Raw genomic sequence first — 18,579 nt, 5'->3', positions numbered from 1 at the left:
TGTATACCTCCATCAAATCTGCCGCCCTCGAGTGTGCGCCGATGACTGGAGTGTTTGCAAGGGGGTCGCCAGCTTGTCTGTCGAGTTCAGGATCCATCCACGTATTGAGATCCCCACCCAGGATTACTTCGCCTTGTGCCTCAGTCATAACCTTAGGGATCGTTTGATGAAGAAACCGGGATTGGCCGGTGTTTGGTGCGTAGATGGATGCGAGCGTGACAGCGGTGCCTTGTATATTGCCCACCAGGACCATAGTTCTTCCGCTCACGTCAGACCAGGATCTCATGAGCTCGAATTGTAGGGCCTTGTTGATCAGGATGCCCACCCCAGCCTTTTTTAAGGGGCCAGAACCCCAGTGTTCGGAGCCTAGTTTGGGATGTAACACTCTCCGTTCTTCTCCTCTGGAGTATCGAGTCTCTTGTAGAAAGAGGACGTCCAAGCCTGCCCTCTTGAATTCCCGCGATACAAGAGACCTCTTGGTGGGGGAGTTGAGGTCCTTGACGTCGAGAGTGCCGATTTTAAGGGTGCCGTACCTGTCACCTGCTACGTTACTTTTCGTGGTCATTGTTGCAAGTAGCGTGTTCATCATGTGTGTCGCGTCGTCTTCGGAAGTTAGTTGCCACAGTGGAAGTACATCGATAAATGGTTCGTGCCTCACGAGGCATCGAATTTGCGATCAACCCACCCCCCTCCCCCTCCCTTCGGGTATTGTTCATCATACCCAGTGTTCTCGGTTCCAATCTAAGTACTACATCTTTCAACCCCATGTGAAACTGAGTCTCGAAGTGGATGGCGTCCGCGTTGGACCAGATGCACTCAGCCGGTCTTTCGGCGGACCGCCTGTGAGGGTTATAGCCTCGCAACCCCCTCCCCCCATGGTAGCGTATCATAGTTCTGAGCCCCCCTCCCCCCCATTTGATTGCTGAACATCAATCACAGGATAACAAGCAACAAGAACAATTATCTTAAGTATACAATAGAGAAAGAAAAGAAAATTCAACGATACGTGTGGGTACAATGGACGTCATTCGCCGGTCGATCTTCAGAAATGACAACAGTAGAAAGTGCACAATATAGGGTGTCCGGCGGGCCCATGACGTCGACCCACCACCGAGTACCAACTCCCTGGCCCATGGGTTCCGAGTAAGATTCTTCAGGGCAAGTGACGGGTGGGTGCCGTCTCAGCCATTTACGTCCGGGGAGTCATTGGGACGTCTATATTTTCTTGCTCCCCTGACTTTATTCCGCTTCGGGCCCTGGGGTCTCCTTCTCTCTCCATTCCCGTGCCGAGTCGTTCTGTGTTTCCTCCCGCGGGTCCGGGTCCAGGAGCTCCGCAATGCAGTTCCGGATGTCGTCTTCGGATCGGAGCGCTATTCGTCTGCCCTCGTGCTCAAAGTTGAGGGAGAAGGGGTATCCCCACCTGTACCTCGTGCCTCGGTCCGTGAGCCACTTCGTGAGGGGGCTACAGAGACGTCGTAGAGCCAGCGTGAGCGAGGAAAGATCTTGAAAGATAGTTATCTTGGCCCCGCTGAGGGTGAGGGAGTCCGCGGATCGAGCCTTCGTGAGAATCTTTGTTCTGTCTTGGTATCTATGGAACTTGGCAAGGACGGATCTCGGGCCCCCTAGTGGGCCACCGGCTCTGTGTACCCGCTCAATTGCGGGCTCGTCCACATTCTCATCGGCAACTAGTATCCTAATGATATCATTTATGGTGTGTCTAAGGTCTGATTCCGTCTCACCCTCGCGCTCCGGGATCCCACAAAAGCGGAGGTTATTACGGCGCTCCCTGTTCTCTAAATCGTCAATTTTCAGTCGGATGTCTTCCTCTCTTCTCTCTATGTTGCTCATTCTGAGGTTCAGTTGGGTTTCCATTACATCAGTCGAGGCCTGGTTGTTTTCGACCCCCTCAAGCCTCTGTTCTATGTTATCGACCCGCTGGGTCATTCTATCGAGCTTGTCTCCTAAGTTTGCGCCCATGTTTCTGATCTCATTTAGGAGGGCGGCTATGTCCCCTTTGGTGGCCGCCGTACCCGCCTCGGGGTGCTCAGTCGCCATTGTTCCGTCGTTATCGGGGTCCAGATCTGGGGAGATGTATGCAAACCTGGCGAGTTTGCTGCGGGTCCTCATACGGTGTGTGGGTGCGAGGAGGCACACGCCCCTATGATGGGGGCCTTTCCCTCAGCACCAGGGCCCGATTGCTTGTCGGCGTGAGGGACGGGAGCGTGTCTCGGGTATCCCAGGGAGCGGGGGTGGGAGACGGGAGGAGGCACACGCCCTGGGATCAGGGGCACTACCCTCCGTTCGTACTGTTCGTCTCCGGTGGTGGCCTCTGGTTCAATATCCTCAGCCACTCGGGTTCCACTGTCCTGCGCCGGTGTGGCCTTTGGAGTCTGTCTGGATTGTGCCTGTGAACATTCAGGGGCTAGGGGAGGCCCGGGTGAGGCTTGTAGGTGCGGGGCCCCGTCCGAAGTGTTGCCTGGCTGGTGAGGGAGTTCCGCGCCAAGCTCTGCAGCGCAGGGGGGGCGATTCTCTGCTGGATGGGGGGTGGTAAGGGATTTTGCCTCCTGCAGGTCCGGGATGCCCCTCCGTTGACGGGGTGGCGTTGCCGGCAGTCTCTGTACTCAGAAAAGGGGGCGCCCTCCGGGGGGCCCTGGAAAGCGCGCGCGTAGTGCGGGCGGGAGACACTCACCCGACCTGGCGATAGCCGGTCCGCGAGGTTCCCGAAAGCTCTCCTGCGATCTGGAGGGGGGGCAGCGGTCGACTGAGGTGATGCTTCGGAGTGCGGGAGGCCGAGTAGGCCGTACGCGAGTTCGCGCAACTTCGGCGCTCGAGGAAGTGCTGCGTAGGAGGCCCGAAGGGGGCGGCTCTTGTCGGGGCGATTTCGCAGGGGAAATCGCTCCGATTTTCGTCGGAGTTTCGCCCAGAAGTCGGGGGCCAGGTCCAGGGGGCTCCGTCCGTCGTTGTTGCTCGGGTGGGGGGGCCAAAAGTGGGGGCTCAAGGCATTTTTGGGGGCTAGGGGAGCGGAGCTCACACGGAGGAGTTCTGCATCCGTGCGCCCCCTGGCGGCCGATCCCTTTTTTTTCTGTTTTTTTTTTTAACACCTGCACAGCTGGATCCCAGTATGGTGCTTCTGTAACTTGGGCCGCTGGTGCGCGGCGGCGTGCCCACACTCTTTCCACTGGGGTGGCCCAAGTGGGGTACTGACTTATGTAGGGGTAGCATGAAGTACGAGCGCACCCACACATAATGATCACAGTTTAGGATAATGGGGTGGCACCTGGGGTGGCCAATCAGATTGCAGGGGTAGCACATACCACGCCAGGCGTGTGCGACAAGCGACTGGAAAAAGCACCACAGCACCACAAGCAATCCTGGGTTTATGTCCACGTGTAGAGATCAGTGGCAGAGTCAGGGGAAGAAGGGCAGGCGGATGCCCCCCTTACATCCCCGATGCCCAGCGCACCCCCCAACCTCCCGCTGGCGCCCTGTTATCTGCCCCCGGCACTAAAAGATGCCCTGCTACTGGTAGAGCTAGCTCATCACTGCACAACATCAGCCCCTATGCCAGGGGTCTTAAACCATTGGTTCCCTCGAGATGTTTTGGACTATGACTCATCAGCCCCGCCCTGCTTTGTAAATGGTGAGCATCATGGGAGTTAAATCCAAAACATCAGCATAGCCACAGTTTGAAATCCCCTTCCCTACCAGTCCTCATCCTGCTTGGTCTGGCCCTGAAGTGGGCTTCTCTGCTTGTGCCAACGCCAGATGTTGGCGAGACGTGTTGCAATTGGTGAGCTACACACACGGTTTCACACCGTGCCGCCTGTGTGGGAGTGGGGCCAGGCAGCAGCTCCCCGGCACAGCACACAGCCCTCCCCCTACCCCTCAACACACACACACACACACACACAAAACCTGTCACAGAACCGGCAACATAGGACGTGGGGAGGGGCATGCCCACACTTGCATGGTCATTGGAGGCCTGAGTGGAGTTGGCAAGAATGGGGCCTGGGCGCTAGGACTCAGTAATCCATGCATATGCGCCCACAATGCATGCATGCTCATCTGTCGCGTGCCCACACGCGTGGTCGGTTGCATTTTGCATATACCCATGGAGCACTTGCTCATTTCCTTGAATTTACCCATATATGTCCATATCAGTGCCCGTGCCCATTCCTGTAAAAACTGCCCATGTCTCTGCACAGTAAGCCACCCCCCCTCCCCTCAACACACCATGCAATGCTTGCCTGTACACCTGCCTGCACACCACCCTGAAACGCATCATGCCAATACCCCCCTTATGCATGTCACAGTATGTTACGCACATCTCAGCGAACGCTGTACATGCCACTGAACCACACGCTAGATTTGACCCCATCCATCATATACATGCCCTTATCCCGAGAGAATACATGCCTATTCCTCGGCGCATGTCCCGGTTTGGGAGGTCTCTTCCAGCACATTACTGCACGCCACCTCAACACATGTCCTGTCCCTGTATGCAATGCCCGTGTGCCCCCAACAGTGTTCTTTACTCAGGGGCAAGTCCCCGCACAACCATCGCCCTGGCTAGAAGTCCAGGGCCAGCACACACTCCCCGCATGACATGCCCGGGTGAGGCCGCGGCGCAGTCACCCCGAGGGGTGTGGGTGCACAGATACTCACTGAGTTGAGCCAAGGTGCCGGACTCGAAGAGCAGACAGTCCTGGCGGCTGCGGGACTCGAGCAGCACGCTGTAGCAGCCCGGCTCCGGCTTCACCCGGACCTTCAGCCCCTTGCTGAGCGCCATGGCCCCCGCCTTCCCCTGCCGGGTCCAGACCGGGCCAGGGGCTCAGGTGCGCAAGCTCCTCCTGTTCCCGGGGCAGGTGTCAGTGCAGGGGCTGCGGGGCTTGCCTGCCCGAGACCTCTTTACTTTCCCCGCAGAGGTGTTTCCGCGTCAGGGGAGGGCACAGCGGGCCGCCTTCCCTCTTTCGGCTTTTTTTTTATTCTACTCTTGAAGCTGCTCTTTCCTGAGTCCTCAGTGCGACTCCGCGGGCCCTTCCCCTCCTGTGCGAGGCTAGGGCAGGTAATTTATCCTCTGCCTCCCCCTGGTGGACACAGGTGGAAGCTAAATGCATTATACAGTCTTCCGTAAAGCAGGACCAGACACTAGGTCTGAGCCAAAGAAAACCATCCCAGCTTGGAAATAATGATCCTTCCCTCCAGCGAAGCGAAGGCACGTGCTGGCCGCCTTCTTCTTTACTAATGGGAACTGTCCGCTTGTGAGGGGCGGGGTGTCCTAAGGCAATCGCAGGGCTTGACATGCAAATGAGACAAAGCCTGCAAATGGGGTTGCGAAAAAAGGCCAGCGCGCCAATGTTGGCTCCACCTCACATCCAGCAAACACAGAACTAGATTTCTAGCATTCTTTACCGGTGACTGCATGGGGCGGAGCCAGTGCCGCGCGCGTTGCAGCTGCCACAGCTGGAAGGAGCTGCATGACGCCACAGAAGCAGCCCAGGTTTAGGACGTTCTTTCTCTCGGGGACTCGGCCTATCCCGGAAATTAATACTCGGTATCATTCGTTGTACCCTTTTTAAATTGGATAATTATGCTAATTTTGGCAACATTTGGAGTATTTCTGGCGTGTTTTGTCTGTACTCATATGCAGGACCAAGTCCTAAAACTGACAAAGCCAACAATGTTGTCTTCTGTGTAGGCATGAGTTAGATATTTTCCAGACACTGGCAGAATGGTGTTATATGGCCACGAGATGCCAATATCTGCCAAATGGTGTTAGTTCCTGAACATATTAATCTAATGTCCATAAAAAGGCAAAAAGCTTACATTTTGGGATTTGTCAATGCTTGTTTTGACAGGAATTCAATGCGAGGAACAGAAATCAAGCGGCTGAGAGCTCAGCTCCTCTGAAATCTGTTTCGTTGCCCTTATCTCCTCAAATCTGGCTGTCTTTTCATTCACGCCTTAGATTCAATTTCCTCTGTATTGTCTTTATGGCCTTGCGGCTTCTTTTATCTTTCATCTCTTGTCTCTTTTTATCTTCCCTCTCGTTCTCTTTGGTCTCAGTTTTTATTATCAGTCCCTCGCCTCCGTGTGCTCAATCACGATTTTGTTCTTTTTCATTGCTTGTTCCACCCTACTGCAATGCTTTTCCCCTCTCTCTTCATTCTGTTACCCCCTACTCTCTATTTGGCACTACTGAGTCTTAAGAGACATCCCCTTCACTCCTGATGTAGATCTTGGTAATTTTGTATAGTTTGTAAACTTCAGTTTATTGTATTATAAGTGTGTTCTGTACAGCGCTATGGAGGAATGCGTTCTATAACTGTCAAATAAATACAAAATAAAACATGACACCAGATTTTGGCTTACAGGTGCAATAAAGCCATCGCCTTTCAGAAGATCTAGATCTGAGCTCAGAGAGAATTTTTGTTTTTGTGTTTTGGGTGGGGCGAGGAGGGGCAGGCAGTGAGTGTTGTTTCCTGAATGAGTGCTCTTTCAGGTTACTGGACAACACCATGTACCTGTAATTATAGACTTTAATGTATAGGTAACATACAGGCTGTGGCCAGCCATTGCCTTGCATTCAGTGAGTGGAAGGGCCACAGAGACTAGCATGGACATGGGTGGCCAATAGGTGTGTTGTGTTTAAAGGGAAAGGACCCCCACACAGGATGGGGTTTCCTCCTCACAGGTCATTTCTCTCCTATCTTCACTTTCCATGCCATTACTTTCGGTTTATAGGCAGCGCTTACAGAGCTGCCTAATAGCAAAAACTAAAAATAAGCGGGAGGACTAATTAGCAGACAGGATGCACAACACCACAGGAAGTGACATCAGAGGACATAACGTGCAATAAAGGGAATGCCAGACCCTTTTAGTAAATTGAGGTGTACTTGGCCCCATGGTTAAAATTCACTTGATTGTCACTAGCGCTCGTTTTATCTTCCTTCACTTAGTAGTAATTTGCATAGAAGAAAAATGCTGAGTGGGTAATGTTGAATTCCATACATAACATCCATAGTAACGTTGACAAGCCACTGCCCACTTTCCTCAACTAACATCACTCCATGAACAAACGCCCATGTTAAAAAAATATATATATATCCCACAAGTGATGTTTAGGAATTCCTGTTTTTTAACACATGTCATTTGAATTCCTGTTAATTATATGTATAGTTATTTTCAATTTCTGAATATTAAGTACCAAAGGACAACGCGATGCGATCTTTTTAGCCGGTACTAGCTGAAATACTTAAATCTAACAAGAGACAACTTGAAATCTTTGTAGTCTCCTACAGTTTTAAAGTCTTTAATTCACATTGCAAAGCAGCCTGTGCCAAAGCCTCAACTTTTGAGACAGGCATGCAGCTTCCTGTCGACCATGACGAGAGTTCATTTGCACCTGAGGGGAACACATGTGTTCTTTAATGTGTCAAACAAGCAGTCATCGTGGAACTGGAAAAGGCATCTTCGAAACAGCTTATCCGAGCCACTCAGGTTTTGGTTTCTTGAATCCAGGTAAGCATTGAGCAGCCAGTTGTGGACAGTGTGGGATTTTGCCTTTGAGAAGCAGTTGTACCGATAAAAAAAAGCAGAGACAGGATGACGAGTTATTGCAGGCCAGCTGGATTGCTCTGACCCACAGGCTTACACTTAAATGGGCCACGGTCCCCTCCTCCCTCAGATAGCCTTAGGGGACTGTGCCACCCCCCTTTAAAAACAGCAGGGGACCCAACTTGTGCCCTGCATTTGTCCATTCCAGTCACAATCGAGAGTAACCGACAACTAACCAAACTGGTAGACCCTCTCTTGCTTTTGACGCTTGGGCCTTCCACAATACAAACTTCAGGGATGGACTGGGATACCAGATGGCTGTTCTCCGTGTAGCAATATTGAGCTCTTTTCCGATGCCCCGGCAGTGTGGAGAAAGACTGGGGGGAAAATGCAGTTTCTTTGATGAGAGAAAGAAGCAGCAGAGGAGAGCGCTCACTGTCTGTTCATTGACAGTTTCTCTCACTGCTCCTCATGTCTGCTCTGTCAGCTTCAGTGTCAGCTCATGTGTCAAGGAGTTCCCCCCTTCTCACCTGAATCCGTTCTTTACCGGTGTCCTTGGAGGCTGCCTTCTTTCGGATGGATCGGGTTTTGAAGAAGGCGGCCCGTGTCTCTGCCGAATCCAGAATGCGTTCAGTTTTCCCAGGAGGTCGAATCCAGGAGGCAAGGTAAGTTTGCTAGAACTAGAATCCAGGAGGAAGAAGAAGGGGGGGGGTTCGAGGAAGGGATAGCGGAGTGGAAAGGAGAAGAACCGCGAGCTACGGAGCACACGTCTGGTCGCTAATCGCTATCATTGAGACGCACAGAGCCGCGGAAGGCGTGGTCTACAAATAGAGAAGGTTACGTCCAACGCATGGAGCGAGAAGGGAATGCGTTGGACGGCCATATTGGAGGTATTAATGAGTATAAATCCGTTGTGACAAGGACAATGAGGCCCAAAAGGGGCGCACCCTGTGATTCATGACAGCATTCCTCCTCCGAAGACCCTTCCCTCCTGGTTTGCCCGGGTGGATGAGGTGGAACCTTCTGAGCAGCCGTGGGGCCTTGATGTTTGAGAGAGGTTCCCAGGTTCTTTCGCTAGGAGGATATCCTTTCCATTCAACCAGGTATTGAAGCTGGCCCCTTCTATACCTGGAATCACAAATCCGAGATACCTCATATTCCAATTGGTCATCGACCAGTATAGGAGGAGGTCTGGAGGGTTTTTGGGAGGATGGATAGTAGGGTTTCAATAAAGATGTGTGAAATACTGGGTGTATCTTCTTACAGGATTCAGGCAACTCGATCCGATAAGAAACAGGATTTATAATTTCTTTAATGGAAAATGGACCATAGTACAGAGGGGCCAGTTTACTAGGCCGTAGATGTCGGGGTAGTAATTTGGAGGACAACCAAATCTGATAACCGACTGCATAAGAAGGGCCAGGTCTTCTTCTGGAATCTGCATATTTCTTGGTCTGTTTCCTGGCCTTCTCCAAAAATTCCTTGGCTTCTTTATGTATGTTGACAAGGGTTTCGATCCAGGAGTCAACTTTTGGTACTGGTGTAGATTGGGGAAGAACAGAAGGTAGGACCCACGGATGAAATCCTTGACTGCAATAAAAGGGGCTGATCTTAAGTGCCGAATGGTCAGAATTATTGTAAGCGAATTCAGCCGCGGGTATCAGGAGCGACCAGTCATCCTGGACCTTGGTGGCGAAGCATCGAAGATACTGTTCCAGGGTTTGGTTGACACGTTCTGTGATTCCGTTGGTTTGAGGGTGGTAACTTGACGAAAGGGCACGTTGGATCCCTAAGCATTGACAGAGATGTTTCCAGAATTGTGAGATGTATTGAGGTCCGCGATCCGAAATGATCTTAGAAGGGAGTCCATGCAAACGGAATATGTGTTCCAGGAAGATTCCTGCTAGTTTAGAAGAAGATGGTAATTTACGCAGGGGCGTAAAATGAGCCATATGAGTGAACAAGTCTATGGTAACCATGATGGTGGTATACCCACGGGATAGTGGCAGTTCCACAATGAAGTCCGTAGCAATAATCTCCCAAGGCCTAGTTGGCAATGTAGGTTGTAGTAGAAGGCCCGCTGGTTTCTTGTTATTGTGTTTATTTTGACTGCAGACAACACAGGATTGAATGTACTGCCGTACGTCGGGTCTCATCCTAGGCCACCAGAATTGCCTTTGTATCAGACGGAGGGTATTGGTGACACCACGATGTCCAGAGTGTAGGGTATCATGGAAGAGATTCATTATTCTCTGTTGTAGTCTTTTTGTAGGGATGACCAACAGATTGTCTTTGAACAAATAGCCTTCCCGGACCTTTACATTCCAAGGATTTCTTTTGGATTTGTCCTTCCACAGATCAGAGGATTGAGTTTGGGCTTGGATTTCTTCGAGGAGGTTGACTGCCTGGGCCACAAAGATTGTGGGGGAAAACATCTGAGGATATAGCTTGTCTTCCGTAGGCTCGTAGTCAGGTCTTCGAGATAAGGCGTCGGCGATCAGGTTTTGTGATCCAGGAACGTGAGTGATATGGAACTGGTACTGGGCAAAGAAGTATGCCCAACGCACCTGACGACTGTTCCTACACTCCAAAGACTGTAGAATCTGGAGGTTTCAGTGGTCAGTACGGACCTGAACTGGATGTTTAGCTCCCAAAAGTAGATGTCGCCATTCAGTGAAGGCTTGGCGGATGGCTAACAATTCTTTTTCCAGGACTGAATAATGTGTTTCACTAGGAGTCAAAGTTCATGAGAGGTAAGCAATTGGGTGTTCCAGTTTATCTCCTAATTCTTGTTTCAGGACTGCACCAATGGCATAATTTGAAGCGTCCGTTTCTACCAGGAAAGGACGGCTAGTATCGGGTTGAGCCAAGATAGGAGCTTGCCTAAACTCTGTCTTTAAACGCTGGAATGCCATATCTTGTGGTGTTGACCAGAGGAAAGGAGTGTCTTGCTTCAGGAGAGCAACAATCGGTTGAACTATCTCGGAGAAATTAGATATGAATTTCCGGTAGAAATTGGCGAGTCCCAGGAAAGATTGAATTTGTTTCACGGAAGTAGGAGCGGGCCAGGTCAATATGGCTTTTACCTTTGAAGGGTCCATACCGATTCCTTCTGGGGTAAGGATAAACCCTAGGTAGTGAACGGAGGTCACATGAAACAAACATTTTTCAGGTTTGGCCAGGAGTTTATGATCTCGAAGTCTCTGCAACACTGCCTTCACGTGCTCTTCATGTTGTTTAGGATCCTTGGAAAAGATCAGTATGTCATCCAGATATACAATAACAATCAGAAACAGCATGTCAGAGAACACCCTATCCATAAAGCGTTGGAAAACTGCCGGGGCGTTAGCCAATCCAAAGGGCATGACTAGGTACTCAAAATGGCCAAAGGGTGTTCTGAAGGCGGTCTTCCATTTGTCTCCTTCCCTGACACGGATCCAACTTGGTGAATATCACTGCGCCTCTCACGGCTTCCAGGATATCCAAAATCAGGGGTAATGGGTACCAATCCTTGAGGGTACATTGATTTAGCCTGCGATAATCAAGGCAGGGTCTGAGTTCCTTGGTATCCTTCTTGGGAACAAAGAATAGAGAAGCACCATCAGGAGATTTCGAAGGTCTCATGGTGCCATTTTGAAGGTTGGTATCCAGGTATTCTCTTAGGGCCTTCTTCTCGGGTTCGGAAAGAATGAACATCCTGCCGAAGGGAATCACCGCAGAGGGTTCCGTATCTATTGCGCAGTCTTCAGGTCTATGTGGGGGTAAGGCCTGGACAATGGTAGTCAAAAAGAAATCAGCATAAGCTTGGTAGACTTCAGGAACTTGTATAACATTGGATACCATTAGTGGTGTCTGTTGTTCCTTTGTAGGTTCCTTTGGGTGTGTTAATGGAGGTTCTAGGGATAGACAATGAGACATGAAAAACTCCGAGCCTAGGAATAGGGAACCCGCAGACCAGTTGATATATGGGTTGTGTTTCTGTAGCCAGGGCATGCCCAATACCAAGGGATAATGAGCTGACTTAATAATGTCAAACCTGATAATTCCTCCTACCCAAAACCAGAGGTTTGCTCCCCAGCACACAAGCAAACAACCACACACATTTATTCAGCATTCTTACACATTCACTTGTTCATCAGTATTCATACACAGTCACTTGTGCACAAATATACCATTCATACACTCCCTTTCACCCGCGCACCCATAGCATACACTCTCTTATTCACACACACACACCCATACAACATACACTAATACCTTCAGACCCAGCCACGTAAACATGCACATTTTATTGTCCTTACATGCAGCCCAGAATCCACTCCACCCTAGGACAGGCTCCCGGGATGGCTCTCCAGCTTCCGTGCAGCATGAACAGCAACCAGGAAGCAGTGAGAGCTTCCTGTACATTAATGGATGAGCCAGAGCGCTCCTTTCTCGATGCCCCATGCCATCTGAATGCTCGGGGCGGTGTAGGAGCATCCCTTTTGTACATTTAGAGCTTAGGTATCCCAGCCTGCATCCCAAATGGACCTTGAAAGGCTTGTGAAGCAAAACACCCCCAGCATTGCATGGGGTACAGAAATCAGAAATCATGTTTCCCTTTTTCAGATAAAGCCAGCTCTGATGAATCCTGTGGAGTCATCACTGAACCCCAGCCAGAGATCTTGTCCCATGTGGCCAGGGGACGGCAGCTGCTACCTGATCATGATCCTGGAAGTGGTATTATGAGGCAGGATCATATGGGAGGAGCCAGCTGTCTGGGGTCGGTGGTTACCCCATCAGTAGAGACGTGGTGTTCTTCCCTTCCCAGGGAAGAAGACCACATAATTTCTAAAATCCTAATGGCTAGATATCACTACACAAATCACCTCACTGTAAAACCCCAAACCCCCTTCTTACAGAACATACCATTCACACCTCATATATACATAACGCGGTTTATAGTGATAAGGTAGAAAGACAAAATGTAGAAAGTCAAAATGTCGAAAAATAAATGTAGAAAAAAATAATGTCGAATTTTATTTTATGACGTTTTTTATTCGAAATGGGGGGGGTTCCCCCCCAACCCCCCTTTTTTTTCTTTTTTTTTTGTTTTACCTATTTTTTTTTTTTTATTCCCGGACCCCAAAATAAATATATAATTTAAAAAAAGGGAATTCGAAATTTTTTTTTTCTACATTTATTTTTCGACATTATTGTCATTCTACATTTTATTTTCGACATTTTGATTGACCACCACATAACGCACACATAACAGCAGCTCCTGTCTCTGGTGTTTTTTGTGCTAACCAAAAATCCTAAACAAAATCCTAAACAAAATCACCTTAGAAGTCCTATAATTTTTATGGACTCCAACTCCCATAAAGCCTCAAGTACTCAGACGAGGAAGACGAAGAAGGAGTTAATATGGATCAAAGGAAACACTAAGCTGAACATGCAGGCTAGTTGTTGTAATGAGGCACGAGTGTGCAGGACATTTAAAAAAAAGGTCTCTACATTGGAGGAAAAGAGAGAAGCAGAACAGAAGAAGAAGGAAGCCAACCTGAGGGTGAAGGCAGCAGCACGGGAAGGACCATGCTGGAGAGCGCAGGTGCTTTCAAACGGCCGCTCACAAGCAGTACCTACCGGTGTGGCGTAATGCCACAGGCGACACTGCAGGCACTGTGGAAGAACCACTGGGAAGCCGGCAGCAACAGCAAAGCTACCAGGAGCACCGTTGTGTCCATAAGCAGCAGGCTTACTGGCGGGTGAATACAGAGCTGGCATGAGATTTGGGAGAAGGTCTGCAGAGCGGGAGACGCTGTCCCCGAGTGAAAGTATCACCACAGCAACGTGACATGGGTCGGGAACACTACCAGACACAGGTGAGTCTGCCCAGAGATGTTGGAGACCACGGGCCATACCGACAGGCATGTGAGCCATTAAAAACGTACTTTGAATACCAGAAATGGGGGTAGAGCACTAGAATATACAGATCACTGCTCTGATCATGATGGTTGGGAGTGGGCCCTGCTGCCAGTGAAAGGTTCTTGGGAGATGGCGGTCTTCCATCTCAGTGAGTTATAAATGGGTTTTTGGTAAGAACCCCATTCACCTCGGTGCTGGAATACTGGCAATATTGGTTGTGACTTGACTTAAACTGTCAAGCAATAAATGAGGAGTCTTGTCACTTGTTTCTAGGATATAACAGTGATTTATCACACACTTAAGTGTGTGATAAATCACTGTTATACTATAGAAACAAGTAACACGACTTCTCATTTATTGATTGACAATTTGAACAGGGTTCTTACCAAAAACTGCTTACTTTGAATACCGACCAACTAGAATACAAAGACAGACTTTGCTCAAATCCTCATGTATGAGATGTCAATATGGGGAAGTTTGGAGCAAGTATTACCATAAGCAAATTAATACAAGTGAAGAATGTAAGAGGCACAACTTGAACAGGTCTCCATTTGTAAGATGTCAATGTGGGGAAAGTTGGGACAAGTAATATCTCAAGCCAAGGAAGTATAGACAGTCAAGCAGTACAACTGTGCTATACTGAAAGACAGTGAGAACATCAAAAATCAAAATACCTGGCAGAATGTTAAAAACAGAGACCTACAGAGCTTACAGGAGGGGTTCTGGTGACTAAGTACATCAAAGAGGCTTATAAGAGAACACTAGATGGAATATCTCATTGTGAATTAGGCCCCTTTGGTTTGTGAACTCAGTGCCTAGAGACCTAGAAAGGAATGAATGGTGTGGGGCATATTGTTTGTACAGAATCTTCCTGAATCAGGTATAAGTAACCAAAAGAGGTGGTTGCTGGAAAGAGACATGCTCCATCACCCATTTTGGACGAACCTCCACCGCCGGCAGAGTCTCGAGGTGAGAGTCTTCCTGAGTTTCAGGGATTAGCAGCCTGACCTCCATTACTTCTTCCTTCCTCTGCTCAAGACGAAATCCCCATCCATTGGCCCCTTAGAATACATTTCTCTTTATTGAACATTGGCCATCTGAATGGTTCCCTCGAGAGAGGATTCGTGGAGTTGGTAGATGTAATCATTCTTTAGCTTCTTTGTAATTATTCTTTCCCAGCAAATTTTTCCATAAGGTGTTTGACATGTTATGATAGCTGTCATGGGGCTTCTCCTTGTCACAGGTGAAGGTGTCTGAGCCTCAGGTCATAGTTCTCCTGATTGTAGTGCAGCTACTCCAGGATTGCTTTCTTATTTCATTATAGGGAGTGTTTCCATCTGGGTTTAGAGCTTTGGAAGCTTGCTGGGCCTCTACCATGAGAAGGGGGACTGTATAGTGGGTTCATTGCACTTGGTCCCACCCCACAGTCTCAGACACGCTCTTAAAAGCCACAACAAAGGCAACAGGGTCTTCTCCATCGCTCAATTTCTGTAGTAGAATGGCAGGCACCATTGGCTGTCCTTGTATTTCTGCGATGGCTACGTGCAGCGCTGTTAGAACATCTTCATGTTGTCTACTCATCCCCAGTTATCCTTCAACTGACATCCCCTACAAACATTCCATGATGTTGACCTCAGAAGCATTGGGACTGGACTGTTCTTAATGTTTGTCTGGGGAATTAATGCTTCCCTCTTCTATGCTACTTAAGCCAGGGCTTCTCTACTCTTGGAAAGCTACTGTCTGCCATTAAGCCACTCCAATTAGCTTTGGCTCTTCTCATTTGGATGTTTTTTTTTTCCGCAAGCGTCACAGATCTTCTCTACTATATTGTCTTTTGGTTCCTTGGGCAGGAGTCCTGATTCCATCAAATCCTCTAGTTCAATTGGGGTATCTTCTGAGCCTGCAGACTCCCAGGAGTCACCTAACCCTTTCACTGGGGAATCCGAGGTAAAGAATTCGAGCTCCACTCCCAGCTCGCAGATCTCTCTATTAAATGGTTTACTGGCTGTGGTTACCTAGGAATGTTCTGCCTCTGATGCTCCTTCAATTTTCTTCTAGTTGATGGCCTCTAAATCAGGGCCTTAACAATATTATGATAACATCACTTGTCATAGATAGCTTTAAGAAACTCACAAACCTGATAGATAGTTCAAGGTTTTTAAAACCTTCTTATATCTTTGTCTTGTGGGCTTTGATACCACCAGATAATTAGACTAAAAGGCTGTTCTCTCGGGTCTCTCAGTCCCTTGTAGTCTACCTCAACCTTAATCCAGCCTTCCCCATCCCCAGGACAACATGAACACTAATGATCGGTAATCTCTACTGTCTAGACTAACCTCACTACTGGGAAAGCCTTATCTATCTTACTACTTCTTGGACATTCTAAGGATACCCTATGTGTCAGCGGGGAAAAGCGACCCCTCCCTGCTTGAGACAAGAGGCATACCATGGTCTTTACCAGAACCAGTCTTGCCCCAGAGATGGGGTGAGGGAGTTAGGATGGCCTCAGTCTCTGCCCTCCCTGCATGCGCTCTGTTGAATGATTATAGCGCCACTTGGAGTTGGTAGATGTAATCATTCTTTAGCTTCTTTGTAATTATTCTTTCCCAGCAAATTTTTCCATAAGGTGTTTGACATGTTATGATAGCTGTCATGGGGCTTCTCCTTGTCACAGGTGAAGGTGTCTGAGCCTCAGGTCATAGTTCTCCTGATTGTAGTGCAGCTACTCCAGGATTGCTTTCTTATTTCATTATAGGGAGTGTTTCCATCTGGGTTTAGAGCTTTGGAAGCTTGCTGGGCCTCTACCATGAGAAGGGGGACTGTATAGTGGGTTCATTGCACTTGGTCCCACCCCCCAGTCTCAGACACGCTCTTAAAAGCCACAACAAAGGCAACAGGGTCTTCTCCATCGCTCAATTTCTGTAGTAGAATGGCAGGCACCATTGGCTGTCCTTGTATTTCTGCGATGGCTATGTGCAGCGCTGTTAGAACATCTTCATGTTGTCTACTCATCCCCAGTTATCCTTCAACTGACATCACGCCATGCCTTGCCATTTTGATTCTGGTCCACGTTCTTTTTGTATCATTCCAGAAATACCAATACTAGCATGCCCAGCCACCAAAAGAGATCACCAAGGCCTGGGGAAAGCAGCCAGCAGTCCTCATGAAGTATTTGAAGCACCAACGTTCAAAGAGCTCCATGCCGTGCCGAATCAACTATAATCACTGTGGCATTTGAAGATGGTATAGCAGAGCAAAAATGGTATTATCCCAAGCCCAAAACTGTGTTGCATGAGAAAAGAGGGTGGAGCCTAAAGGAGCTTATAAGGGATTGTAATGTGAACCCCCCTCCCCCCCCCGGGGAAAGAGCAGCCGCAGATTGCCCCCTACGGTCAGCAAAGGTACCAGACCAATGGAGGGAAGTGTGGAGGATAGGAACAGGAAGTGAGGACTATAAAAGGCCGGCCCAAGGAAGGCAGAAGGTGTTCAGGTTAAGACAGGAGGAAAGGAGGTGGACAGAGAGACCAGCTGGAGGATAGACGGTAGACCGAGCACTGAGGAGATTGTCGCAGAGATTGTTATGGGTGAAGTGTTGGTAATGAGAAAGAGTGGAACAAGGTATTGAGAGTAAGGCTGTGAGTGAGTGTTTGGTGGGTTGAGTGTGAGGGACAAAGTGTAGAGTGAGCGAGTGAGTGAGAGGAGAGGAGCAGGGGAGAGAGGAGAAGGGAGAGTATAGGGTAGAGGGAAGGAGAAAGGAGGGTGTGTGAACTTCAGAGGGACTGACAGATGAGGGGAGCGGGAGGAGACAGGAAAAGTTGGAGCATGGGAATAGAGGGAAGGAGAAGGGCAAGAGTATAGCAGGTTATAGAGTAGGAATAGAGGTATCAGGGAAAATAACGGGAGAGAGAGCGTGTGAAGAGAGAAAGGAGCTAGGTGTCTTTTAAGGCCCAATACAAAGGAAACAGCAACACATAATTGGGAGTGTTAGGATAGAGAAGCATTTAGAAGAACCCTGGAGGGAGCCAGACAGCTAAGGTAAGATAAGAGGGATGCCCACTAGTCTACCCCAACATCGGCTCAATTTGTTACAAGACAATGCATTATTTTGTTTTCAATAAAAACCCTGTATCTACACTTTTGAGTCTAGAAATGTGTAAGGCCATCTGTGATACGCAGTGTCATTGTGGGTTAGTTCAGTCCCCTATATAGAATCCGCCTTCGGGGGTAAAATGGATGATGATCAACGGCAAGGGATTCCTGGGTAACTGCAGCTACTGAACCCCTGGATAGAGACATTTTGGTGCTGGGAGTACAGCAAGAGTTTCCCAAGTTGGAAACACCTCTGGAAGGTCCAGAAGATGCTGGGGAGTCATCAGGAGGGGACAATATCACTACTAAGACTAATGACCTGCAGGAACTTGTAACCCTGGCTCAGGATCTGAGCAATATCCAGCTGGAAAATAAATGGGTGGCCAGGGAAAGTGCAATCCAGTTGAAGAAGGCAGAAACCAGTGGAAGTGGGCTAACAAGATCTACAAGCAGTCTTGTCTTGCAGCAGTGGAGAGACCCAACTAGCCAGGACAAGGGAGATGATGGGGTATTACCATTCGAACCACCTTACGAGAATCCAATCTCAAACAGGGTTGAATTACTGCAAATAGTTATAGAAGGCTCTAATAGAGTCTCAATTGACCATTAATCGCCAACACCAGGAAGCCTTAACCGCCCTAAGAGGAGGGTGAGGCAGGCTTGGTATCACAAGTTAGACACAGACACAAAGATGTTGTCATGCTGCTGCTCAGTGCTTCCTAAAACCCTTTGCTAACATCCGATTCCAAGAATGAAAAAGTCAAATCTTGCTGTTTTTGCTTTGTACTAAAAAGTCAAATCTTGCTGTTTTTGCTTTGTGCTACAAAGTCATATCTTGCTGCCCATTGCGAAATGCTCAATATTTTGCTTGTATACTGTTTCTTCTCTGTAACATGCCAGCCCAGTGACCTCACCACTCTATTTTGTCTCACACCTACCTGCCTTAGCCCCCCAGTATCTCCATCCTCTCCTTACTTCCACCCCAATGGCACTTTCTGTTTCTCCTATCTTCTCCAACTGCTTTTC

At 48.8% G+C, this 18,579-nt stretch overlaps 1 protein-coding gene across 1 annotated transcript in view; it reads right to left on the bottom strand.

Annotated features, from left to right (window-relative positions):
* Nucleotides 1–5,248, bottom strand: part of SYNJ2 (synaptojanin 2) — a 1,190,168-nt gene extending 1,184,920 nt beyond the window's left edge. The window contains exon 1 of the mRNA XM_069607872.1: nt 4,666–5,248. Coding sequence (XP_069463973.1) covers nt 4,666–4,789 — 124 coding nt within the window. The 5' untranslated portion in view covers nt 4,790–5,248. The remainder of the gene's footprint in view (nt 1–4,665) is intronic.
* Nucleotides 5,249–18,579: the final 13,331 nt, after the last annotated feature.

Source organism: Ambystoma mexicanum, chromosome 4q, assembly GCF_040938575.1.
Source record: "Ambystoma mexicanum isolate Mex_15411 chromosome 4q, UKY_AmexF1_1, whole genome shotgun sequence".
NCBI lineage: Eukaryota > Metazoa > Chordata > Amphibia > Caudata > Ambystomatidae > Ambystoma > Ambystoma mexicanum.
The sequence above is the reverse complement of the archived record's forward strand: the minus strand, read 5'-3'. Positions and strand labels throughout refer to the sequence as shown.